This window comes from Dromiciops gliroides, chromosome 2 (genome assembly GCF_019393635.1).
Source record: "Dromiciops gliroides isolate mDroGli1 chromosome 2, mDroGli1.pri, whole genome shotgun sequence".
NCBI lineage: Eukaryota > Metazoa > Chordata > Mammalia > Microbiotheria > Microbiotheriidae > Dromiciops > Dromiciops gliroides.
This window is the reverse complement of record NC_057862.1, coordinates 79,186,292-79,213,706: the sequence shown is the minus strand read 5'-3', so window position 1 is coordinate 79,213,706 and position 27,415 is coordinate 79,186,292. Positions and strand designations below refer to the sequence as shown.

The window sequence follows — 27,415 nt, the reverse complement described above, 5'->3', positions numbered from 1 at the left end:
AATAAATGATTGATTGATGGCATGAAGCTGAAAGGGTTAGCAGACACTTCCTAACCACGAGAACTCTCCCAAAGTGAAACGCGCTGCTTCTGAGAGCTAGGGATTTCTTCAACATCGGAAGTCTTCAAGAAGAGGCACGTCTCCTTGTCACTGAGTTTGTAGAAAGAATTCGTGGTTGTATAATTGCACTACATATCCTCTGAGGTTCCTTCACCACCCTGAACTAGTTCGGTGTATTTCCTCCTCTCTAGCCACGTTCCTGTCCCAGGAACTGGTTAGAACATGGAAGAAGTTTGGGAACATGGAAAATTGCTGTGGCTTGCGCTAACACTATCAACTGTTTTTTCTCCACTCTGCCTTTTCTCCCTGGGCCGTGAGGTCCCTTTCTGGGAGATAATAGGTTAATCGCAGTTGACTGGGGCGGGGGAGGGTGTGCGCAGGGTGGGGTGCGGGGGGGTTGTGGAGGACAGTCCAGGGTGGGGACCTGTCGTATTGGTCCAAACTTCAGCTTGGAGAACAGCCCTGGAATCCGGAAACTTCGGAAGCAGTGCGGCTGTAGCTGGGAACCTTATTAGAGCTAGAAGAATTGGACAGCACCCGAGAGGCACCCAGGAGCCAGTGCGGATCACCCAGCATTAGTCGGGAAAGGACGCGGAGAACCCCGGGTTAGGTCAGGATGCCTGTGTCAATTTCCTTCCACAGGCCTGGCTGGGGGGGCGGGGGCTGATTTCATTTCCACGGCAGTTGTAAAGGAAAGACTTTGGATTTCAAATCAGAGGTCCTGGTTAGAACTATGGCTATGTTACCTAGTATCGTACCTGGAGTGAACCATCCAACCTCTTAGGGGCTCGAATTAAAGGAGGTGGTTGCTACTGAACACTGTCATTTGTGATCCTTTCTAGCTCTTAGTCTAAACCGTGATCCTATGATCCTCCTTGGGGAAAAATAGCTTTAGACCAGTAATAACATATTTCTATAGCAACAAAGTACTTTCCTCTCGACAATCCTGTGAGGTCCGTCGTGCAAATCCCCATTTTGAAGATGAGAAAAGTGAGGCTCAGACAGGAGTTCATTTGCCCTCTCCCTCTTCCACTAGGCGAGTCAGGATTATGAATATGGGTGAGAGGGGAGAAACCTGAGAGCTGTTTGTTCTTCAGCTCCTCTTCCCTGATTCTGCCTCCATTGACTCCACTGACATAGCCTGGACACACGGAAAGAAATTCTAAGATACTCTGAAAGATTGGAAGGCTAGCTGGGCTTCCTTTTCCCTCTTAAATCTTTCTTTCTTTCTTTCTTTCTTTCTTTCTTTCTTTCTTTCTTTCTTTCTTTCTTTCTTTCTTTCTTTCTTTCTTTCTTTCTTTCTTTCTTTCTTTCTTTCTTTCTTTCTTTCTTTCTTTCTTTTTTTTTGCATGTGGAGGACAAAATGAAAACCCAAATTCAAAATCCTCAATGGACCTGCATGTATTCAAACAGGTCATATTTAAAGAGAAGAGAGGCAAGTTAGCAGAGTGGATGGTAGATTGGCCTTGGAATCAGGTTTCAAGTCTTCCCTTGTGACCTTCTCAGGGGTTTAGGCAGCTTTATTTTAGGGGAGGGAGACTCTGCATCATACCCATGAACTTGTAAATCCTGTAAATAAATAGGAAGCTAAAAAGTCATCAGAATTGTTCCCTTGGGGCAGCTAGGAGACACAGTGGATAGAGCACTGGCCCTGGATTCAGGAGGACCTGAGTTCAAATTCAGCCTCAGACACTTAACACTTACTAGCTGTGTGACCCTGGGCAAGTCACCTAACCCCAATTGCTTCACCAAAACAAACAAAAATAACAAAAAAACCCAAAAGGAATTGTTCCCTTAATCCTGCCTGGGCATTATATAAATGTCACCTCCTATTATATAGCAGGGAGGCTGTGTGAAGTAATGACCCTGCTTTGGACGCGTATTAAGTAACCACAAGAAAATCACTTTAACTTTTCAATAGTCTATTGTTTTTGACACCATAAGTTATGGACAAGATGTTGCTAACATGTCAGGTAGGAAGGAAATCATAGTTTTGGTCTGGAAAATAATACTAAAGATTTAAATAATAGTGGCATAAGGGACACTTTAGAGATTAGCAAACCAAAGTCTATTGAAAGTGAAACCACATTTTATCTAAGAGAAGGAGGAGTTGTTGGGTAATTGATTTTGTATTTGCAGTTTTTCCAGGCTTTGGCTTCTAAGTCCTCTATCACATTAGGATTAAGGAAGAACTATCATGGAACCGTCTGTGGTCATTGCTCTTGGCCTGGTGCTCTGTATCTCCTGCCTGCTTCTCTTTTCAGCATGGAGAAAGAGTCATGGAAAAGGACAGCTTCCTCCTGGTCCTACTCCCTTTCCAGTGATTGGAAATATGCTGCAGTTAGACACTAAGAATATCAACAACTCCTTTGCCCCAGTAAGTTAGCATTATTATTATTTTTTAAATCTATTTTGGTCCTGGCTTCTAGCTGCCTGTATTGCTGGAGATTGTGTATTCAAACAGATCATCCTAAGAATTTTAGAAGCTAGCTCGTATGCTATCTGGTCCATATTTTGATTCATATCTACCCTGTGGCTAGAAGGATCTAGTGAATCATCTTTAATTAGGTGTTACTGGGTTCTAGTAGGTGTCTCTGGTTATCAAGTAATCAAGGATAACTGATATACATTCTCAAAGGCATGAATGTGAGAATGTTTAAATTGCTTCCTCTGGGCTGGAAAGTTCCGGGAGCCCTCGCGGTCAGCTGATAAAGATTTATCGAGGCTTATGAGGTGCCAGGCAATACAAAAAGCAGGTAAAGATAGTCCCTGCCCTCAGGGAGCTCAGAATTTGAGGAGGGAGATAACAAGTAAACAAACTTGCTAAAACAAGGTATGCAAAAGATAAATAGGAAATAATTGAGAGGGAAGGTACTAGAATTAAAAGAGATTAGGGAAAATTGCCTGTCAAAGAAAAGATTTTAGTAGGGATTTAAAGCAAGCCAGGAAGTCAGTAGGTAGATAGGAGAAGAGAGAGCATTGCAGGCATGGCAGGCTTGGCAGGCAGCCAGAGAAAATGCCAGGAGTTGAGAGATGGAGTGTCTTTTTCATGAAACAGTAAATAGGCCAGTGCCACTGAATCAAAGAGTATGTATGGTGAGGAGTCAGCAAGATGTAAGAAGACTAGAAAGGCAGGGGGCCAGGTGTTATGTTATGAAGAGCTTTGTTTTTGTTTTGTTTTGTTTTCAGGGTAGTGAGGGTTAAGTGACTTGCTCAGGGTCACACAGCTAAGTAAGTGTCAAGTGTCTGAGGCCAGAATTGAAGTCAGGTCCTCCTGAATCCAGAGCTGGTGCTCTATCCACTGTGCCATCTAGCTGTCCATGAAGAGCTTTGGATGCCAAACCTAGGATTTTGTATTTGATCCTGGAGTCAACAGGGAGCCAATGGAATTTATTAAGTAAGGGAGTGACATAGTTGAACTTGAGCTTTAGGAAAATCACTTTGTTGACTGAATGGAGGATGGATTAGAGTGGCGTAGACCCAATAGGCTGGGTTATTTCAAAAGTCTAGATGTGAGGTGATAAGTGCCTCCACTAGAGTGGTGGCAATATCAGAGGAGAGAAGAGGATGTATTTCAGAGATGTTGCAAAGGTGAAATTGATAAGCCTTGGCAACAGCTTGGCTTTGGAAAGTGAGAGATAGGGGAGAATCCAGAATGACTCCTAGGTAGCAAGTTTGAGAGATTGGGAGGATGGTATTCCCCTTTACAGTAACAAAGAAGTTGGGGGTGGGGAGGGTTTAGGGGGAAAGATAATGAGATCTGTTTTGGACATGTTGAATTTAAGATGTCTATTGGACATACAGTTCAAGTTGCCTGAAAGGCGATTAGAGATTGAAAGTCAATAGAGAGATTGGGATAGGTACATTTGAGAATCATCAGCATAGAGGTGGTAATTAAATGTATGGGAGCTAATAAGATCGCCAAGTGAGAGAAGAGAAGAAGAGCAAGGACAGAGCCCAGAGGGACACCCGAGGTTAGAGGGTATGACCCGGATGAGGACCCAGCAAAGCAGAATGAGATCGTTGTTTAGTTGTTTCCATTATGTCTCACTCTTTGTGATTCCATTTGGAGTTTTCTTGGCAAAGATACTGGAGTACTTTGTCATTTTCTTTTCTAACTCATCTTACAGATGAGGAAACTGAAGCAAAAAGGGTTACATGACTTTCCCAGGGTCACACAGCTAATAAGTGTCCAAGGCCATATTTGAACTCAGGTCTTCCTGGTTGCAGGCCTGGAACTCTATCCATTGTGCCACCTAGATGCCCTAAGCAGAATGAGGAGTGGTCAAATAGGTAGGAGGAGAACCAGGAGAAAGCAGTGTCCAGAAAATCTAGAAAGAAGAGAGTGATTAACAGCATCAAAAGCTGCAGAGAGGTCAAGAAGAATGAGGATTGAGAAAAGGCCATTGGATTTGGCCATTAAGAGATCACTACGGGGGCAGCTAGGTGGCGCAGTGGATAAAGTACCGACCCTGGAGTCAGGAGGACCTGAGTTCAAATCCGGCCTCAGACACTTAACACTTACTAGCTGTGTGACCCTGGGCAAGTCACTTAACCCCAATTGCCTCACTAAAAAAAAAAAAAAAAAAAGAGATATCACTATGGACTTTGGAGAGAGCTTGTCAGCCATCATAGGTAAAAATGGATTGATTATTTCATGAGTTTGTCTTAATCACTGAGGGGAAAGAAAGGGTTCTGCAAACATTCAGGGATCAGAATGTTTTCCTCACACATGCCTCCACAGTAGCACTGACACAGCCACTGCGTGTAGCCCCAGTTCTTGCGTGTAATCCTGTGTCCCTGCCTAGAGGCAAGCCCAGGCTCAGGAACACCAGCAAGCTCTGAACTCTTGAGTATTCCTAGTTCAAGATCTAGACCCTGTAGGTCTCAAAGCCTTTGAGAGGCAACCTGGGGTAATAGGAAGAGCATTGGACATAGAATTAGAAAAGACCTGGATTCAAGTCCAGGCTCTTACACTTAGTAGCCTTGTGTCTTTGGGCAAGTGATTTCATCTCTCTGAATCTTTCTAGTTTCTTTGTGTGTAAGAGGGAAATTGTGACTGTGTGTGAAGATCAGATGAAGTTAACATATAAGAAAGTGTTTTATAGCCATGCATGGGGGCGGGGGCAGGGCAATGAGGGTTAAGTGACTTGCCCAGGGTCACACAGCTAGTAAGTGTCAAGTGTCTGAGACCGGATTTGAACTAGCTTCCCCCTAGCCATGCAATTTTGCATGAAGTACAATCATTATGACCTGGTAAACCTTCAAACTGGTGCCCTTGTCTGCTCTTTGAGCTTCCTCATCTGCAAAATTAGATTGAAGGGATTGGGGGCAGCTAGGTGGCGCAGTGGATAGAGCACTGGCCCTGGATTCAGGAGGACCTGAGTTCAAATCCAGCCTCAGACACTTGGCACTTACTAGCTGTGTGACCCTGGGCAAGTCACTTAACCCCAATTGCCTCACTTTAAAAAAAAAAAATTGAATGGATCGTATGATCTCTAAAGTCTCTTCTGGCTGTAAATCTAATGATTTTATAGTATTGGTTTGTGGGATTTCCAGTAGGGAAATGGGTCTGGCCTCTTCACTGATGGGACCCTCTCTTTTCCTCAACTCAGGTGTTCTTTAAGATTCAGAAAAACAAACAAACCAAAAACCACCACCACCTCCTTCCTCTAATAGGAAGGATGGAATCTTGGTGTCTTTCATTAACCAGCCTACTGGCTGCTACGCCACAGAAATGAGTGGGATTTTGTGCTGTGGGCCCATCTGGGTCCTGGGTCAGGCATGTATTCTGCTTGGATCCTTTCTGTTATAGACATCAAAAATGTTTTGAAAGGGCTGGTAATAGATTGAGAACTTCTCCAATGAGACCAGCAGTTTATCAGCCAATTTGGTAGTGATTCTTCTCAATGTTTCTACATCTCTTTCCACAGCTGGCAAAAACCTATGGTCCAGTGTTTACTCTATACTTTGGTCCTGAGCCTGTTGTTGTGTTACATGGGTACAAGGCAGTGAAAGAAGCTCTGATTGATCATGGAGAAGATTTTGCTGCCAGAGGAAGTTTCCCAATTATTGATGATTTTAACAAAGGATTGGGTATGTTTATTCTTTTTTTTTTTTTTTTTAGTGAGGCAATTGGGGTTAAGTGACTTGCCCAGTGTCACACAGCTAGTAAGTGTTAAGTGTCTGAGGCCGGATTTGAACTCAGGTCCTCCTGACTCCAGGGCCAGTGCTCTATCCACTGTGCCACCTAGCTGCCCTGGGTATGTTTATTCTTGGTGTAGAACAGGGAAATTAGAATGGGGAAAAAGAAGTGGAGGGGATTAAGGTTCATTTATTCCATAGTCATTTGGAGGCTCCAAAACATGCATTCAACTTGGCATCCAGATTTAGGGCCATTTCTTTACAATAAGGGGGATGTGAGTACCTGATCATCTGATGGATTTGTGATTATGATGGCTGAGGTGGGGTTAAGTATGTCAGTCTCATTCTCTTCTCCTCTCTTTCTGCTAGAAATCAAGATATTGAGGAATTCCCTGTTCTTTCTCTGATCTTCCTTATAGGAATAGTTTTCAGCAGTGGAGAGAGGTGGAAGCAAATGCGGCGTTTCTCCCTCACAACCCTAAGGAATTTGGGAATGGGCAAGAGGAGCATTGAGGAGCGAGTCCAAGAAGAAGCAAAGTGCCTTGTGGAGGAATTAAAAAAAAACAAATGGTTTGTGCCTGTTTATTTATTTATTTCATTTACTGATTTATTTATTAAATTAATTTAGATTTATTGTTAAGCTTTACTTAGCTTAGTTTATTTTTTTTTTTTACTTTATGTCACTAATCTATTTTTTTTTTTTTGGCAAGGCAATGGGGGTTAAGTGACTTGCCCAGAGTCACACAGCTAGTAAGTGTCAAGTGTCTGAGGCCGGATTTGAACTTAGGTCCTCCTGAATCCAGGGCTGGTGCTTGGTCCACTGTGCCACCTAGCTGCCCCTATGTCACTAATCTTAAGAAAAGCTGTTCTCTTCTTGAAATTGTTAGTTCTCAGACTGAGGTAGTGTCAATAAATTTATTGTACTCAGCAATAAGGAGTTTGATCTTTCAGTCCTGTCTAATACAAGTCTATAAAACCCTGTGATCATTCCTGGAAGCCCTAGAAGGCTACAAACTACTGAGAAAAAATACAAGAGACATAGTATAGCAGTCCTAATGGGATTCCACTAGGCTTATGGGAAGGCAGTGGTTGGAAAGAAGACTGAGCTAACAGTCAAAAGCCTGGGTTATTATACCCAGCCCTGTGAAGACTGCCTCCTTTCCACTTTTATGCTGCCATCACAGCAGAAACAGGAAGGGCCTATATACATATGACTTAGGGACATTTTGTCTTTATTTCATGGTTTTCCGTGGCCAAAGGACTTATCACTCAATGGCCAGCCTTCAGATGAGTATTTAACTAGGGTGGTAACTCCATGAATGTTGATCCCATTAATAGAAATGGGGAAGTCTGAAAGTGAAGATTGGATGTTGGAAACAGATTTAAAAAAAAGATTGAATCTCATATATAGGGGAGAAAGTGCAGAGGCTACTCAGTGGGCTATTCCCACTACTGATCCACAGGAGAGCTTTGACTTGCTCCATTTCCTATGTGGATTGGTAAAATGGACATTCCTCTCTTCTCCCCTTCTTGTGAACTCACCATATTAACTTAGTTCACCAACTGACTTAGCTCGCTGTTGTTTAGAACTTCCAAGCTCAAGAGACTTGCCAACTCTAGACTTCCTGGTATCTGGGATTACAGATGTGGGTTGCCATACCTAGGGGAACAGATTTTTGACAAGGCGAGTAGCGTGGTGTGTTAGAAGGAACAGTAACTTTGGAGTCAATGGTTTGGACTTTGCCAGTCAGAGCATAGAATTTGGAGTTTTATTTTACCTCTTTCACCACATGTTCCTTAGCTATAAAATGGGGGTTTAATATTTGCCCTGAGTTGTAAGGAGAAAATCAGATAAAGCATGTACCACCACTACTACTATGATGACTACTACTAATTTTGGTGCTGCTGTTACTACTACAAATTATAACAACCACTACTTTGACTACAAATACTACTAGTATTTTAATATAACCTAAACAGTTACCATACAAGTATCAACTTGTAAACTGTACCTGTTTGGGGTGACAGGAGCAAACTCAGGTGCCATTGCCTTCCAAGTCAGGCAAACCTTGCCCTGTGAACTTAATGATATTTTAATTTAAAATGCAAGTTAAAGCTTCTCTCATTCTTTAGGACAGCCCTATGATCCCAAGTTCCTTCTGGAGTGTGCTCCCTGCAATATCATCTGCTCTGTCATTTTCCAGAAACGTTTTGAATACCATGACCAGAAAATTCTACATTTATTAGAGATTTTTGATGAAAACACTGAAATCTTGAACTCTACATGGATACAGGTGAAGCTAGTATTTTTTTCTCCTGGGATTCAAGACATTTAAAAAAAATTTCATAGAAACAATTACTAGGAACTAGACTAGGATTCATCATGCATCATATTGGGAGGTGAAGCAGTGGAATTCTGGGATATGTCATGCCTTCCTTCTCATGGACAGGAACCACTGAATGTAGACAGAGCAGGAACTTTGTCCTACAATTGTCCTGTTAACCACTGATTACTATTCATCCTTCTCTTCTACAATCTGAATCTTAGAGTGAAGAATTATCTTTTCTATGCAGTTAAAAAAAAAAAAAGCCGTGTATTTTTTTTTCTTTTTTTTAGGTCTACAATTTATTTCCATCTATAGCACGTCATCTCCCAGGATCTCATAGGAAATTTTTAAAAAACTGTCAAATGCTGCGTGATTTTATCTTAGAGAGAGTGGAGGAACACCAGGAGACCCTGGACCCTGACAATCCTCGAGACTTTATTGACTACTTCCTGATAAAAATGGAGCAGGTTGGCAGCTCAATTTTCATGGGTTATTCACATCCTGTATTGGGACACATTCTCAGTGACAATCATGTGCTACTGTAGTGGGTCACTGAGAAAGTAGGGGAAAGCAAGCAGCTTTTCCCAAATATTTCCAAATTGCTCTCCAGAATGGACAGACCAGTTCTCAGTGCATGTCTACATGAGCCTCAAGTACCCGAACATGGAGGTACTCAGTGTCTCTTAAAGTGACATTGTTATTTTCTTTCACTTGGAGAAGAGACTATAGGAAGAGATAAGGCACATGTGGACCTAGGATTGAGTCAAGAGGCGGGGCATGGCATATTGTAGGGGGAGTTCCAGCAGGTGATTAGTGAAAGATGTACTGGAAAGGGGTGGGACACTGGAGACTATGTCTGTAATTTGGGAAGGGCTTTGGACATTCCAAGGGAGCTCCCTGTTATAGTTCATTAGCTTTTGGCAATCATGTGGGATAGTGTAGGTCACTGGTCATTACTGACTTATTTTTCTCTCCAATATTAAGATTCATTTATGCAAGGATACATAATTAGAATAAGTATATATGTATTGAGGTGGTCATGGGGACCTCCCAGCAGCTGGCTGATGAGTAGTTTCCAAGATCTCACTATTTCCACAGTGACACATGCAGCTGAGACCCCAACAGAATAGCTTATGCAAGTGTGGGGTCTTGTCAATTGTAAGAAGACATTCAGGGCTTCCCACCTAAGTTTTTTATTTCTTGTCCCCAAAGCTAAGCCTGTTTACTGGATATAACTAGAGTCAGTTAGTTTGGCTGCATGCCTTGGGCCGTGTTGAGTATTCTGGAGGGCTTACATGTGTCAATTAAATGCCAAGAAGAATGCATTATTTAACGTGGTCACCTAGTATGTAACTCCAAGAGTATTTTCATATGTGCTTCCTCTACCTACATCTTCATATATGCTTCCTCCACCCTTCCTCTACCCTAGTTCAGGACTTATATAGCCTTTTACCTGGCCTGTTACAAACAGTAGCCTCTTTTATTTTTACAGTTTAAAAAGCATTATTTATTTTTTTAACCCTCACAACAACCTTGTGACATAGGTGCTACTATTACCCACACATTATTGTTATTTATTTAATTTTATTTTCAAAATACAATTTTATTTTATTTTTATGTCTGAATTTTCTCCCTCCTACCTCTCCTTCTCCTCCATTGAAAAAGCAAGAAAAAAAGTTACAAATAAGTGTAGTGAAGAAAAAAAAATCCCATCTTGGCTATGTGCAAAAACAAGAACAAAAACATAAAAATAAACCTCTGTCTGTACTGAGTTCATCACCTCTCCATTTGGAAGTGGTGAGGTCTCATAATGAGGCCTACCCAACTGTGATCAGTTATCTTGTTGATTAGTGTTCCTAAGTCTTTCAAAATTGTTTGTTTTTACACTATTGTCTATTGCTTCTGCTCACTTAACTTTGCATTAGTTCATACAAGTCTTCTTAGATTTCTTTGAAATCATTTCTTTCATAATTTCTTAGAACACAAAAGTATTCTACCATGTTCATATACCATAACTTGTCCAGCCATTTCCCAACTGATGAGCACCCTTCAGTATAATTCTTTTTTTTTTTTTTTTTTTAGTGAGGCAATAGGGGTTAAGTGACTTGCCCAGGGTCACACAGCTAGTAAGTGTTAAGTGTCTGAGGCTGGATTTGAACTCAGGTACTCCTGACTCCAGGGCCAGTGTTCTATCCACTGCGCCATCTAGCTGCCCCCCAGTATAATTCTTTTTGACCACAAATAGAGATGCTATGAATATCCTGTCAGCACATTTCTTGATTTTCTCAGAATGAATGGGATAGAGGAGGCAGCTTTTGGTGGTGACACAAGGAAGAATGATAAAGAACGAAGGACATAAAGTTAGGGACAACAGATTTAGGGGTGGAAGCCCTGAACTCGTTTGAGGCCAGCAGAAGCATGATGGACTAAAAAAAGAGGGGAGAATGGAATGACTGAATGGAGGATATAGTGAGGATGTAAGGATGAACAAGGGATTCAGGAGGAGTAAGGAAGAAGGAGAGAGAAAAGTACAGGAAATTATGAGCAGAGAGTAGAATGTTGAGTTGAAGATTATGGAAAAGGAAAAGTGTGATGCATCTGGTTTCAAAGTTGTTTGTCTTTATGGTGTTGTTGTTAACTGTGTAAATTGTTCTTTTATTCCTGCCCATTTCAGTGCATAAGCACATACAAGTCTTCCCAGGTTTCTCTGACATCATTCTTTATATAACTTCTTATGGTAAATTAGTATTATATTGCATTCTTATACCATCATTTGTTTAGTAATTGCCCAATTGATGAACACCCCCTTACTTTCCAATTCTTTGCTAATGCAAAAAGAGCTGCTATAAATATTGTTGAACATATGGGCCATTTCCCTTTTTCTTTGATGTCTTTGAGGTGTCATTTGGTTGGTCTTCTTGTCAATAGGTTTTCTTGATCCAACCCAACTTGTATAATGGCACTGCCACATTAGCCTTCCCATAACACCACATACCATACTTATACATAGAAAAAGAGGTCATTGAGAGGTCTTTGAAAAGAGAAAAATACATACAAAATCATCATGTTAAGTTTTTTTTTTAAATCTAACCTTACCTTCCATATCCAACCTTACTTCCTGCTACTCCCCAAGATGAATCCTCCAGTCTAATTTCTCAGAATTCACCTTGCTATTTCTATCCCTTAATGAATATTTCTCATCATTCAAGCTCTAATTTAAATCCTTCTTTTTGAACTATGCCCTTCCCTCTCTCTTTTTTTGGGGGGTGGTGGGGCAATGAGGGTTAAGTGACTTGCCCAAGGTCACACAGCTAGTAAGTGTCAAGTGTCTGAGGCCAGATTTGAACTCAGGTCCTCCTGAATCCAGGACTGGTGCTATATCCACTGTGCCACCTAGCTGCCCTGGAACTATGCCCTTCTCAAGGTACGTGTTGACCTCTTTATTTTCTGAATTCCTTCTAAATATAATCTGACACATATCCATATATATTTGTACATATATAGGGGCAGCTAGATGGTGCAGTGGATAGAGCACTGGCCCTGGAGTCAGGAGGACCTGAGTTCAAATCCGGCCTCAGACACTTAACACTTACTGGTTGTGAGACTCTGGGCAAGTCACTTAACCCCAATTGCCTCACAAAAAACAAAACAAAACAAAATGATGTTATATTTGTACATATATGTGTATATAGATAGATAGATGATAGATGATGGATAGATAGATAAATAGGTAGATAGATAGATATAAATCTCAGGGTTGTAACCACTTTGAGAGTAAGGAGAATTTCATATGCTTCTTTTGTCTTTCCTCCTGCACCTAACCCAGTAAGTACTTGGTGACTTGAATTAAATTGTATCCTACAGCACCTGCCTCTTATTTCCATAGTCTCATCTTCAATTCCTTGGGTATTTATGTTTTATTCAATTCTGGTCTTAAATAGATCAATTTCCTTCATACCCACATCTTGGGAAGCAGGAGCAACAAGACTATTTAAAGAGGCATGGTGGAAAAGGTAGCGGATATTGGAGTCAGCAAAAGCTGAGTTTAAACTCTAGGTCCAGCATTCACTATCTTGAGACATTTAGGAATTTGTTTAGCCTCTATAAAAAGAGATTAGTAATGCTCCACCTAAAAGTCACAGAATATTTATGAAGATCAAATGAGCGAATGTATGTAGAAGAGCTTTGAATAAATAATTACGTGTAAGTTGTTTTTTATTTTTCATTGTAGGTTACAAAGCTAATGAGTCTTGTTTATTTTATAAAACTTCTAAAATTTTTTGAGGGGCATGGAGTATCTGCATTGGATATATTTTATAGCTAATTTCCAGTTTCTTTTTCCATTTTGGTTTATTTATGGACATAACCCAATTAAGTTATTTGTAAATTAATTATATCAAATTCTCCCTAGGAAAAGCAAAACCCACAGTCTGAATTTACCATGGAGAACTTGGCTATGATGGTATCTGACCTATTTATTGCAGGATCAGATACAACCAGTACCACTCTAAGATATGGACTTCTGTATCTGCTGAAACATCCTGAAATAACAGGTATACTGATACATAATAATAAAAATGAAACTGAGAAGGAAAATCAGTAAGAGAGGGTCTTGTGGCCCTGTTTAGCTCTGCTTGGAAAAATTTCTGTTGCTGTTTTCATGTATCATCTCTCATATGTGCACATTTCCTCCCTTCTTCCTATGGATACTGCAGTAGAGCACTTTGTGAACTGAAAAAAAATCACGGTGTTTTATTATTATTATTATTTATTATTATTTCAAAATATTTCATGAAAATCTTTGGCATGGAGATGGCTCTGGGATTTCAAAGACACAAGGGAGTGCAAGCTCCAGAAAGTTCTAATAAGCTAGAAAGGCTTTTAAGTGTCATTCTGGCTATGTTTGCAGAGCTTCAGAATTAGAAGGTGGGTTGCCATATGGACTTTGAGTCAGGAAGCCTTGGGTTCAAATCCGACCTCAGATCCTTATTAGTTACGGACTCTGAGCAAGTTAACCTTTCTTGGCCTCAGTTCCTCATTTATAAAGTGAAAGGATTAGACTAGATGGCCCCTAAGCTCCTTTATAGGAGCTTCAGTTAAGGGAGGGTCTAGAGGCTCACTTTCCTTTAGGACAGAGATACTTAACTCTGTGTGTGTGTGTGTGTGTGTGTGTGTGTGTGTGTAATCATTTTGCCAATCTGGTGAAATCTATGGACCCTTTCTCAGAATAAAGTTTTTAAATGCAATCAAATAAAATATGTAATATTACCAAAAGAAACAATTATATTAAAATAAAGATGAAAAACATTTTACCAAACCAAAATCTAATCATAGACTCTTTGATGTGGACCCCAGGCTAAGAATCCCTGCTTTATTTAGGAAGATTTACTTCCTGCTTTATGTTTTCAATAACAACAGTCAGTATTCGGAAGCATCTTTTTAACTTGTTTGTGGAGGTATTCCCTTTACCAATACCTTATACATCTTAGTAGACAGTTTCATGAGTTGCTGTGGCTAAAAAAACCTCATTTCCAGTAGTCCTCATTTTAGTGATGAAATTCTTTGAATTTGAATAGGCTGTTCTGCAGATGCCGGATCTATACTCTGTTGCCAGGCCTATGCTCGGAGCCAGAACAACATGGTGTTTTTGTCCCTTTGCTGACATCCTGGGGAGTATAACTCTTCCCTCCTACACACGCGACCCCCCAAACAGTGTTGGTTGCCTGGACTGCCTTGTTTTCAGGGTCTTGCACCAAACCCCTTTCTGGGATGGATGCGTGCACATACCTTCCCATCTATGCTAAGTGGATTGCCCACCAACATGCTACCTGGCCTGAGAACCCATACTATGCAGGATGTCTAGGATCAACTGGCAGCCACCCATGATAAATTTGTCCCTACACCTTTCTATTTCTAATCCCTCTCTGCCCTCTCTTTAAACCATTCTCTATGGTGTCTTCCTTTATTATTGCATTGGAAGGATAAGGAGCTTTAGAGTTAGGAGACTAGCACTTGAATTCCACCTATGCTGCCTGTGTTATCTCACCTCTCTGGGCCTCAGGTTTCTCCTTTGTACATTGAGGGGACGTTAGCTAAATGACCACCAAAGTCCCTCCAGCTCTATATAGGTTATCTTAATTCTCCTCAATGTCTTCTTTTCAAATTCCTTTAATTGTCTGAATTTCAATGGAATCTAGCATTTTTTTCTGAAGACACTACATCTCTTGGTACTTTTTCTAAGGCTACCTGCTCCTTCTTTCTCTCTCTCTTCTCTCTTGCTCCCTCGACTAGTGCCCTTGAAACATAGGATCAAAGAGGAAGAGTTGGTCTACTCTGTGTTGTGTGTGTGGGGTTTTTTTTGGCGGGGCAGTGGGGGTTAAGTGACTTGCCCAGGGTCACACAGTAAGTGTCAAGTGTCTGAGGCTGGATTTGAACTCAGGTCCTCCTGAATCCAGGGCCAGTGCTTTATCCACTGCGCCACCTAGCTGCCCCATGTTTTGTTGGGTTTTGAAGGTAGTATAAAAATGCACTTGAATATCCATTTGGGCATCTGGTCAGTCCTGTGAAATCAATGAGGCAGGCATCATCTCCATTTTACAGATGAGAAGCTTGAAGTCTCAAAGAATGGCTCACCAAATGTCTAGCTAATGGTAGGATTGAGAGAACTCAGGTCTTGCAACCCTAGGAAAAGTCCAGTCTTCTTCCTGCTTCCCCTCAAACAGAAGAATAATGAATGATTGATGACAATAACATATTAAATGACACCGATATGTTTAAAAATATATAATGAATTTAAAATGGGGACTTGTTCATTTTGAAAGCAACTGGCAAAAACTAATAATTGCTTTAAGATTTTGATGATATTTTTATACATCACCTTGCAGAAGTCAACCTAGCTTTATAGATCTACTTGGATAGGGGGCAGCTAGGTGGTGCAGTGGATGGAGCACTGGTCCTGGATTCAGGAGGACCTGAGTTCAAATCCAACCTCAGAATTTGATACTTACTACCTGTGTGACCCTGGCCAAATCATTTAACCCTCATTGCTCCACCCAAAAAAATATCTACTTGGATAGAGATTTACATTATGGCAGTTAGTCATTAAGCATTTATACTATATACTGGTTACTGTGCTAAGTGCTTGGGATACACAGAAAGGCAAAAACAAGGTCTCTGCCTTCAAGCAGTTTTTGTTCTAATTGGAGATATGGCATGCAAACAACTATGTACTTGCAAGATAAATAGAGCATAATTGAAGGTAATCTCAAAGGGGAGGCATAAGCAGTTGGGGTAGGGGGTTAAGGAATATAGGAAAGGTCTCTTTCAGAAGATAGGATTTGAGCTGAACCTTGAAGGAAGCCAAGGAATCTAGAAGCAGGTTGGAGGAGGGAGAGTGTTTCAAGTATGGGGATTAGACAGTGAAAAGGTAAAAGGTCAGAGAGAAATCATTGAGTTCAAAGAACAGCGTGAAGACTGGTATCACTGGATTGTAGAGAATGTCTGGGGGAGTTAGGTTTAAGAATGGAAAAGGAGGAAGGGTTCAGTTTGTGAAGTGCTCTGAATGACAAGTAAGGATTTCATAGTCATAAGATTCACAAAGAATGTCTCTCTCTTGTACTGAATAAGTAGTAAGGCAAGGAGGGTTATTTAGCCAAGGAATCCCAGATATATTCTTTTTTGTTTCATTTTTGTTTTTGTTTTTTTTTTTTTGGTGGGTCAATGAGGATTAAGTGACTTACCCAGCTAATAAGTATCAAGTGTCTGAGGCTGGATTTGAACTCAGCTCCTCCTGAATCCAGGGCCAGTGCTTTATCCACTGTGCCACCTAGCTGCCCTCCCAGATTTATTCTTAGCTTGAGTTTCATTCCTTGTGGCAAATGTATCTTGTCCTAGCAACAGGAGGAACTGACAAATCTGGATTCCTTGTTATTCACATAGCTATGAAGAGATAAAACTAGTGGCCTTGTGTAATTCCTCCAAAAGCCCTTCTGTGTTTGCTTAAGGACAACTCAAGACCTATACTCTAGGTGTCTTACCTGTGGACTCTTAGCTTCCCCAAGAGACTAAATGTAGCTATATTTTCCAGTAAAGAGGATTGAGTGTGTGTTTCTTGAAGTAGCTCTGAATGACTGTCCAGAGAGAAATTATGGGAAATCTCCATTTTCTCTCCTTCCTCACTTTTGACATCATTTTTATTCCTTTGTCTTAGATAAAATTCATGAAGAAATTGACCGTGTGATTGGCCCAAACAAAAATCCCTGCATGAAGGACAGAAACAGCATGCCTTACACCGATGCTGTGGTACATGAGATACAGAGACACATTGATTTAATTCCCTCCAACGTGCCCCATGCAGCAAAACAAGACACTCAATTCAGACAGTATGTCATCCCCAAGGTCAGTGTTTCTTGCATCTATGCTACTGAATTTTGGAAATAAAAGGGAATTCAGAGGCTTTTTAGTCCAACCCCTACCTCTGACAACTGATTATAAGTCTCTGCTTGTAGATATCCACTGACAATGTACAGCCTACTTAGCCAGGTGGCCCATTACATCTTTTGACACTAAAAATCAGCAGAAAATGATTCCATTTATACATTTGAAATCTGATTTTTTAGTAATTTCCAATCATTGGTCCTATTTCTGCTCTCCAAGGACAAGATTTCATTTCAGTTCTTACAGAGTAATACATATTATCATATTGCTGGCACAGGGTCAAAGAATTAGTGAAGATTTTGACACATGGAAATTTGTAAAGCCTGAAAGTTAGGGCTACAGCTATGAATTCGTATTTTACTTTTCTTAGATAAAAAAAAATCAGTCAATTATTAAGTGTTTACCATTTATCAAGCACCATGTTAAGGATACAAAGAAAGGCAGGTATTAATTTAATTTTTTTCAATGAATAATATATTTTCTCTCCCACTTTTCCTTTATTCTCATTGGGAAAAAAAGAAAAACAAACTCCTGGTGACATATATGTATAATTGCAGTGTTGACTATGTCCAAAATGTAAATGTCTCTGTCTTTACCCTCAGTCCTTCATCTCTCTGTCAGGAGGTGGGTAGCCTGCTTCATCATGGATCCTCTGGAATCATGGTTGCTCATTGTATTGATCAGTATTCTTAAGTCTTTAAAGTTGTTGGTCTTTACAATATTGTCATTATATAAATTCTCCTGGTTCTGCTCACTTCATTCTACATCAGTTCATATTAGTCTTCTAAGGTTTCTCTGAAGCTATTCCTATCACATTCATAGACCATAATTTGTTCAAACATTCCCCAATTGATAGGCATACCTTTAGTTTCCACTTTTTTGCTACCACAAGAAGAGGCATTAATAATATTTCAGTACAAATGTGTCCTTTTCTTCTTTCTCTGATTTTTTTTCTTGGGGAGTGGGGTAAGTGGTATTGCTATGTCAAAGGATAGATACAGTTCAGTGACTTTGTGGGCATAGTTCCAAATTGCTTTCCCAAATGGCTGGACCATAACAGAGTTTTACCAACATTGTATTAATCTGCCTGTATCTCCATAGTCCCTTCAGCATTTGTTATTTTCCTTTTCAGTCAGCTTGCTAATCTGATGATCTAAGGTAGAATCCTAGAATATTTTTTACTTTGAATTTCTCTAATTATTAGTGCTTTGGAGCATTTTAAAATGTGGCTATTAATAACTTGAATTTCTTCTTTTGAAAACTGCCTGTTCAAATCCTTTGTCCATATATCAGTTGGGGAATCTTTATTTTTCTTTACATGTTTTCTAAAACACAGCAGACTTGTTTCTCCCTGCCTTTGAATTTGGGAATGCCCTTAATAGAGAATGATGAAATATGTATCTACATATATCAAGACATGTGTATATACACATGTATATATCTATACAAATACTCATATGCATGTATGTATGCATGCATGTATATGGGTGTATAGGACTGGACCTGTGATTTTATTGATATAAGGAACTCCCATTGAAGAACTTCAATGCAGATTGGTGTGCAATTTTGGACTTGGAGAGTTTTCTGGGACAATGAGGAGCTAGGTGACTTTCCAGGATTGAATAAAATAAATGTGCCATAAAAGAAATATCCCAGAGAGAATGGGACTTGAACCCAGTTTTTCTTGACTCTGAGTCCTTTTTATACACTATTGGGTTGCATTAAGAGAGGCATAGTGTCCTGGATAAGAAAGTAATGGTCCCACCAACTCTGATCTTGTCAGATCCAAACTGGTTATTGTGTTCAGTTCAAACTGCTGCATTTTAGATAGAATACTGATATATGATGGAAGCTGTCCAATGGAGTTCAAACAGGAGGGTTCAGGGCCTTAAGATCCTGCCATATAAAAATCATTTGAAGGAATTGGAGATGTTAACTTGGAGAAGGAAAGATTTAACATCAGTCTTCAAGTTTTTGAAGGGTTATCATGTGGAGAAGTTATTAGATTTATCCCACTTGGTTCTAGAGTACAGAATTAGGAGAAATAAATCAAGTTGCAAAGACGCAAATTTAGTTTTTTTTTTTTTAACAATTTGGATCTATCCTAGAGAGAATGGGTTACTTCAGAGAGTACCAGGTTCTCCCCCAATGGAAGTCTTCATTCAAAGGCCAGATGATGCCTTGTTAGGTAGATTGTTTTTTTTTTTTTTTTTTAGTGAGGCAATTGGGGTTAAGTGACTTGCCCAGGGTCACACAGCCAGTAAGTGTTAAGTGTCTGAGGCTGGATTTGAACTCAGGTACTTCTGACTCCAGGGCCAGTGCTCTATCCGCTGCGCCATCTAGCTGCCCCTTATTAGGTAGATTGTAGCTGGTGTTCTTAACCTTGATAACTAAAGGGAAGCAATACCAGAAATCTCTTGAATACAATTCCTGGTACAATTCCAAAGACTGAAAGCTCTAGTTTCAGTAACACTATTAATGCTTGACTGTAGCTCCTGCTTAACTTGCTCTGTGCTGTACTCTCAGCTCCTGCACCCCAGTATTTTCAACAACACTGCTCCCCAGTGCACACCCATCTGACCTTAACATCAAAGATGCTCGTCAAGGCAGATCATCAGAAAGCAGCTGGGGAAGACTAACTTAGGGAGGAGATAGGAAGCATGGTACGATGCAAAGAAATGGGATAAGACTAGAAGTCAGAAGATCTTGGTTCTTGTACTAATTTGATCCCTGGCTTACAACAGGGTGTTCAATAGTACTGGTGCTCTGTTTCTATGTTGATAAAATGAAGGGGCTTGGTCTAAGTATAAGGTCCCTTCCTGCTCAAATCTTCTGGGAATCTTTTTTTTTTTTTTTTGGTGAGGCAATTGGGGTTAAGTGACTTGCCCAGGGTCACACAGCTAGTAAGTGTCAAGTGTCTGAGGCTGGATTTGAACTCAGGTCCTCCTGAATCCAGGGCCGGTGCTCTATCCACTGTGCCACCTAGCTGCCCCTATCTTCTGGGAATCTTACTATAGAATTGATTTTTTTTCTGTGTTTGTTCTTTCCAGGGCACCACTGTTTTAACATCATTGACTTCTGTTCTGTATGATGAGAAAGCGTTCCCCAATGCAAACCAGTTTGATCCAGGTCACTTCCTGGATGAAAGTGGCAACTTTAAGAAGAGTGACTATTTCATGCCTTTTTCAATAGGTAAGACAAGTCTCCCTAAATCTGCACACCAAAGATGAAGGGAGATCTTTGAGGACCAAGCTTCTAATCCCAGATCTGCTGCTTCACAAAGTCACAGAATTTCAGCATTGGAAGGGTCCTGAGTGGCCATCAAGTCCGACCCAAACCTGAAAAAGAATCCCCTCTACTACATATTATAAAAGTGACCAGCCAGACTTCACTTTAGGACATTCAGTGATAGGAAGCCCAACACTTTATGAGGCAGCCCATTCTGCTTTGAGAAAGCTTATCATTGTTTTTTTGGGGGGGTTTTGGTGAGGCAATTGGGGTTAAGTGACTTGCCCAGAGTCACATAGCTAGTAAGTTTTAAGTGTCTGAGGTCAGATTTGAACTCAGGTCCCCCTGAATCTAGGGCCAGTGCTCTAGCTACTGCACCACCTAGCTGCCCCGAAAGCTATCATTGTTAAAACGTTTTCGCATTTGCTCAAAATCTACTTCTTGGCAACTTCTCAATTTAAACTCCCTGAATTGCTCTTAATTCTATAGTATGAGGTCAAGTAGGAGTTGTCTAATTCCTCTTCCCTGTGATGCCCTTTAAACACCTAAAGACAACTATCATGTGTCCTTCTTTCTCTTTGTCACCTCCCAATCCTCTCTTCTCCAGGCTAAACACTCCAGTTCCTTTAACTCATTCTTTGTTTGTTTTTTGTTTTTTGGTGAGGCAGTTGGGGTTAAGTGACTTGCCCAGGGTCACACAGCTAGTAAGTGTTAAGTGTCTGAGGATGGATTGAACTCAGGTCCTCCTGAATCCAGGGCCAGTGCTCTATCCACTGTGCCACCTAGCTGCCCCCCTTTAACCCATTCTTTTTTTTTTTGGTGCATAAATTTCATTATATGTTTACTTTTTTTTTATGTATGAGGTATTTTATTTTTTCCATTACATGTAAAGATAGCTTTAACCCATTCTTAAGAACCACTCATCATCCCGGTTGCTGTCCAACTAATCCGTATCCTTCCTAAAATATTGCACCAGAAATGAACACAATATTCCTAATGTTATCTAACCAGGAAAGGAAACAGTGGAGCCTCTACCTTTTCATGCTTACATGCTATGCTTCTCTCAGTGAATCCTGAGATGATATGAATTTACTTGGCTACCATATCATTCTATTGGTCCATATCGTGATCTATTATCACTTCCAGATCTTTTTCAGCCAAATTGCTATTTAGCCATTTTTTCACTCAATCTTTTACTTGGGCATTTGGTTTTTGGAGTCCGAGAATGAAACATCCATAATCCTTATTCAATTTTATATTATTAGATTGAACGCAATGTTCCAGCCTACTAAGAAGTCGTTGAAATCTCCTATTCATCCAATATGTTTGCTTTCCCTCCCAATTAGCTATGTCATCTGCATCATTGGCAAGTTTGATAACCATGCCTTTTTGCGTCTTTACCCAATTATTAACCAGAGCAGGGCTAAGTCCAGATCTTTGGAACATTCCACTGATAATTTTTCAAGGTGTCTCTGACTTGTTAATAATTATTCTTTTCAGTAAAGTACTCAACTAGTTTTGAATCCACATAATTGTTTCATCATTTAGCCTGCAGAGATGTAATTAGTGAGATAGTAGATAGAGCACTGGACCTGGAGTCAGGAAGACTAGAGTTCAAATCTGGTCTCAGTAGCTGTATAACCTTGGACAAGCCACTTTTAAGCTCTATTTAGCTCAGTTTCCTCAGCTGTAAAATGGTGATAATAATAGCACCTATTTCGAGGGTTATTGTGAGGATGTTGGCAAAAGTGCTTAGCATAATGTCTGGCACATAGTTGGCACTATATAAAGGCTTATTCACCTCCCATCACTTTCCACCTTTTCCACAAGAATAACATGAAAGACTTTGTCAAATACTGTGTGAAAATCTAGGTGAGGGGCAGCTAGGTGGTGCAGTGGATAGAGCACCGGCCCTGGATTCAGGAGTACCTGAGTTCAAATCCGGCCTCAGACACTTAACACTTACTAGCTGTGTGACCCTGGGCAAGTCACTTAACCCCAATTGCCTCACTAAAAAAAAAAAATTAAAAAAAAATCTAGGTGAACTATAACTAGCATTCCTGTTCTCTATCAGTATAGTTACTCTGTCAAAAAGAGGAACTAAAGTTAATTTGGCATGACCTATTCTTGATGGAGCCACAGTGGCTCATGGTGGTCACTGACTCTTTTCTAGCCATGCCTTCAATAGTATACACTTGAATTTTTACAGGAACTAAATTCAAGTTCATTGGCCTTTGGTTACAAGACTGTATTCTTGGTCCTTCCTCCTTTTTTCTTTTCTTTTCAAAATTGGGACATTTGTGCTCTAATCTTGAGGTTTTTCACAAATATTTGGAGATTGCCAAGAGAGACTTAGTCACCTTATTCACTGGTTCTTTCAACCCTCAAGGACATGGTCCATCTGAGCCTTGTGACTTGAGTTCATATTGAATTTACTATCTCTTGTGAGATTGGGTAAATCACTTAATCTCTCTGTGCCTCAGCATTTTTATGTGTCAAATGAGGGTAAGTGGATTAAGTCATCTCTAAGGTCCTGTCCAATCCTGAATCATATTAAAAGGGTGGAGAGAATTTAAAAAAAAATCTTTCCAGTACTGCTTAGGCAATGAGTCATCACCTGAAATAGTGCCTAAGTTACTGGAATTTGGAAAAATAGCTCCCCACCCTTTTTGCATGTTCATTTCTATTCCTCCTTCCCAAAGTAGGGTGGAAACAGTAGGTCACTTCTACCTCCATAATCACCACTAATACTCCTGGACTAGCAAAAACTGTTCTCTGAAGTACCGTCAGCTAAGAGTCACACCTAGATAGCCCAAGACCTTGTACCCAAGAGCTTTGGGAAAAGTAGTGTACCCTAAAACACCAGACCTGTTTCTAGACAAGCCCCTGTAACCCTCATTGAGGGGAAAAGTCATCATTGAGAAAAGACTTACCTTCATCATCACCACCAGCAACAACTGTGGACCAACTGCTACCAAGAGGCAGATAAGCACAAGACTCCCCAACCCCCAGACCACTGATCCTTCTAGCCAAGTCCTTACAGCCATCACCAAGAGAAGCAGCTCTTGTGGAGAAGGGGCCAGTCCTCCCTACTAGCGAAGAGCCAAGTGCCACATAAAGGACAGGCAAGCCTTCTGCCATTAGAATATGAGTTACTTGAGAGCAGGGACTATCTTACTTTTCAATTTGTATCCCAGCCACTAAGCACTATGCTTTGTACATGGTAAACATTCATCCCTTGGGTACAATTTTCTTTCTTTCTTTCTTTCTTTCTTTCTTTCTTTCTTTCTTTCTTTCTTTCTTTCTTTCTTTCTTTCTTTCTTTCCTTCCTTCCTTCCTTCCTTCCTTCCTTCCTTCCTTCCTTCCTTCCTTCCTTCCTTCCTTCCTTCCTTCCTTCCTTCCTTCCTTCCTTCCTTCCTTCCTTCTTTCTTTCTTTCTTTCTTTCTTTCTTTCTTTCTTTCTTTCTTTCTTTTTTTTTGGTGAAGCAGTTGGGGTTAAGTAACTTACCCAGGGTCACACAGCTAGTGAGTGTCAAGTGTTTGAGGCCACGGGTACAATTTTCTAACAATATTTGGCAGCAAGATTCAACTTTGTATATCATTAAATTGAAGAAAGGGCTGGTTTATCTTGATGACCTGTTACCCATGTGCTAATATGGATCAATAATCCAAAGTCCTACTTTAGAGTTTTGCAGTATCAGAAATTTGATCCTTGACTAGGACAAGCATGTCCAGCAGTTAATCCCCAAATGCTTCACTGTCCAAGGCCAAACTCACACGAGGGAACTTACTCTTCAGATTTTCACCACTAATACTGGGTCATAATCAAGTTAGAGCTGTCAGTGCTGGAAGCTGTTGGGCAGCGAGCTGCCCTATGTCTGCATAGTGATCTCTATGGCAGTGCCTTGACCATCTGGGGCTAAGGCTGAGGAGAGAGATAAGGATGAATGGTTAGTGGCAGATGGCTGAATAGGCATTAGGCAGGAAGTAGGGGGCAGGTTCTGGAGCTGTGTTGCCTGACCAGAATAGTGACTGACCAAATGACCGACAATGAACAAATATTTATTAAGTACTTACCATGTGCCCATCACCAGATTATGCACTAAGGATGCAGATTTGAGATCAAAGATAGTTCAAAGAGTTCCTGCCTTCAAGAATCTTGCATTCCAGTGAAGGAAACAACACATATAGTGGGGCTAGGGAAGGGAATTTTGGTCCAGTAACATACAGGAAAGGTGAATGGGACCATGGGGGAATAACACACCAGACCACACACTAAAGATGATTTCCCCACAACCATAGACCTCTTGGGGTGGACCCAGCAAGATTTTGCTTCCTAACTGATGTTTTCAATAACAATAGTTGTACTTCAACATTTGAAAGTATCATTGGATTTCATCTGTGGAGATACTCCTTTTGCCAACACAGAATCCAGCCCTTATGCATCTTAGTAGACAGTTTCATGAGTTTCTGTGGCCAAAAAAATAATGTCTAGTAGTCCAAATTTTAGCAAAGAGCTTTTTTGAACCTGAATGGACTGGTCTTCAGATTCCAAATCTACAGTCTGTTGCTAGGCTTATATACTAATAACCAGAATTACATGGTGTGGCTGGGTCTTTGCTCATTAGCTGACATCTTGAGGAAGGTGATTCTTCCCATGGTAAATGTCAAACTTTCTCTTCTTCTTCATACCCCACCCTTAGCCCCTATCTAGTGCTAATTTCCTGGGCTGCCATCCTACCAAGATCCTGAAGTCATCACACCCTTTTCTGGGAAGGGGGAAGGGAGTGCATGCCTTCCCATCTATACTAAGTGGACTGCCCACCAACATGCCCTCTCTTTCCATCATACTCAATGGCACCTTCATTTATTATTTCATTGGAAAGATCAAGGTCTTTAGAGTCACCGGACCTGAGCTTGAATTCCAGCTATGCTATCTGTTTGAGCCTTGGGAAGTCATCTCAACTCACTGGGCTTTGGCTTTTTCATTTATACACTGAAGGGTGTTAGACTACATGGCCACTAAAGTCCCTCCAGCTCTCTATCAATTATCTTAATCTTCCTCAATCTCTTCTCAAATTCCTTCCTTCTTTGTGTCTTGCTGAAACTTTCTCCTGAGGACTCCACATCTCTTTGCACCCTTCCCCCTCTATCCCACCCCTAATCTTCTTCCCCCAACTCATCTAGTAGTTGAAGTTCCTCCAGGGTATTGATTCTGGTATAGTCAGTAAGACAGTTGATGAGAAGGCTGTGGAGAAAGTGGCTGGAAAAAAAAGAGACTTCCCAAATGGGAACTGAAAAAATCATTCCCTTTTTACTCCCCTCCACCAGTGGCACCAAGAGTAGCCACAACTTTAGCCTTTGTGGGTTTTAGTATGGATGAATTTGTAATCTTTCTGGGTCTTTGATAACTTTTCACAGAATTAAAATCCCAGCACTTGTTTTGGCCCTGGAGGATTGATTTAGAAAGAGGCAACTGAGGGCAGCTAGGTGGCGCAGTGGTTAAAGCACCGGCCCTGGATTCAGGAGGACCTGAGTTCAAATCCGGCCTGAGACACTTGACACTTACTAGCTGTGTGACCCTGGGCAAGTCACTTAACCCCCATTGCCTGGAAAAAAAAAAAGAGGCAACTGAGAGGGCCTCTCCTACCTAAATAGTTGGGCTTGGGTCTTCAAAAGGTCCAAGAAATTCTTAATTATTCCCCATGAGTTAAGTAGAAAGTGGAATCACCAGACATTAGGGCTCCTGGACTCAGGGAGAGAGATTAAATGAGGTGCTCTAGAGCAGATTGGACGGGAATGGATATAGTTATTGACCCAGCACTAATGGGTGGTGATGAGGTAGCACAAACTAGAAGGAGTGGCCTGAATCCAGTAGGAATCTGTGAGTATCGAGTGTTTGCATTTGTCTCTTTCAGGAAAACGGTCATGTGCTGGCGAGGGCCTGGCTCGGATGGAGTTATTTCTGGTTTTTACCACCATCTTACAGAATTTCACCTTGAAGCCTCTCATTGACCCAAAAGATATTGACACCACCCCAATTTCCAGTGGATTTGGCTCTGTACCTCCTCCTTATAAACTCCATTTTCTACCTTCTCTGTGAAGTAGGTGATGGTTTGGCTTCAACTACTCTAGTCTAGGCATATTTGCCGAACCCCAGAGGGGCTAGTAATGGAGTAATGGAAGAGGTACAAAGTTTGATATAGGGGACAACTTGTCAAAAAATAAAGCTATCCAGTGGTATAACCTTTCTGGGACAGTTTAGTGGCCTTCACCAAAGGTTTTTAAGTGAGGATTGGCTTTTGTAGAGGATTTAAAAATTTTGTTTTCTCTGAGAAGAGAAATAATCTTTTTTGTGTGTGTGTGAGTAAATGAGGGTTAAGTGACTTGCCCAGGGCCTCACACCTAGTAAGTGCCAAGTGTCAGAGGCTGGATTTGAACTTAGTCCCTCCTGAATCCAGGGCCAGTGTTTTATCCACTGTGCCACCTAAAGGAATAATCTTTCAACGTGAAAGAACATGAACAAAAATGACTAAAGAGAAATGGATACCCAAGTAGAGAGACAGTGACAGAGTATCTGGCTATCTTTTATTCAATTTAATTCAACAAAAATTAAGTAGCTACTATGTGCCAAATATTCTGCTAGGCTGAGGAATACAAAGACAAAACCAAAAAGTACTTGCCTCAGGGAACTTATATTCTATGGGCCTGGGGGTAGGGTGACAAAACAAAGGAAGATAAGGACATACAAAATAATGTATAAAATATAAGGTATTGAAAGGTGGGGGACACTAATTAACTATGGAAATCAAGAAAGGCATCTTAAAATGGCAGAGAAAAAGTAGGAACTTATCTAAGCTCTCCCCATTTTCCTTCCAAACATCATTAAAATAATACCTCAGATTTATGAAAAATACAATCCATCTCCAGAGAAAGAACTGATGGTGTCTGAATACAGATTGAAGCATAATTTTTTAAGTTTCTTTTTCTTAAGGTTTTTTTTGGCTGCTTTCTTTCACAATCTGACTAATATGGAAATGCCTTGCATGCATGTATAAGTCATATTGAATTACTTATTTTTATGGGGAGGGAGGGAGAAAGAATTTGGAACACAATTTTTGTTGTTGTTTGTGTTTGTTTTTGTTTTTTGGTGAAGCAATTGGGGTTAAGTGACTTGCCCAGGGTCACACAGCTCGTAAGTGTCAAGTGTCTGAGGTTGGA

At 40.6% G+C, this 27,415-nt stretch overlaps 1 protein-coding gene across 1 annotated transcript; it reads left to right on the top strand.

The window, feature by feature from the left end:
* The first annotated feature begins 490 nt into the window (after positions 1 to 490).
* Positions 491 to 26,947, top strand: LOC122741817 (cytochrome P450 2C19-like). The gene is made up of 10 exons (XM_043985614.1): positions 491 to 670; positions 2,200 to 2,437; positions 5,994 to 6,156; positions 6,624 to 6,774; positions 8,321 to 8,498; positions 8,822 to 8,998; positions 12,943 to 13,084; positions 16,741 to 16,928; positions 20,018 to 20,159; positions 26,113 to 26,947. The coding sequence occupies exons 2-10, from the start codon at positions 2,258 to 2,260 to the stop codon at positions 26,295 to 26,297; spliced, it is 1,506 nt and encodes a 501-aa protein (XP_043841549.1). The 5' UTR covers positions 491 to 670; positions 2,200 to 2,257; the 3' UTR covers positions 26,298 to 26,947.
* The last annotated feature ends 468 nt before the right edge of the window (positions 26,948 to 27,415 follow it).

Bases quoted from the DNA above. Each gene is read 5' to 3' on its own strand.
- LOC122741817 (XM_043985614.1), top strand. From the start codon at position 2,258: ATGGAACCGTCTGTGGTCATTGCTCTTGGCCTGGTGCTCTGTATCTCC. The intron at 6,775-8,320 runs GTTTGTGCCTGT...TGCAAGTTAAAG, and splicing joins GAATTAAAAAAAAACAAATG to CTTCTCTCATTCTTTAGGAC. The intron at 8,999-12,942 runs GTTGGCAGCTCA...AATTCTCCCTAG, and splicing joins TCCTGATAAAAATGGAGCAG to GAAAAGCAAAACCCACAGTC.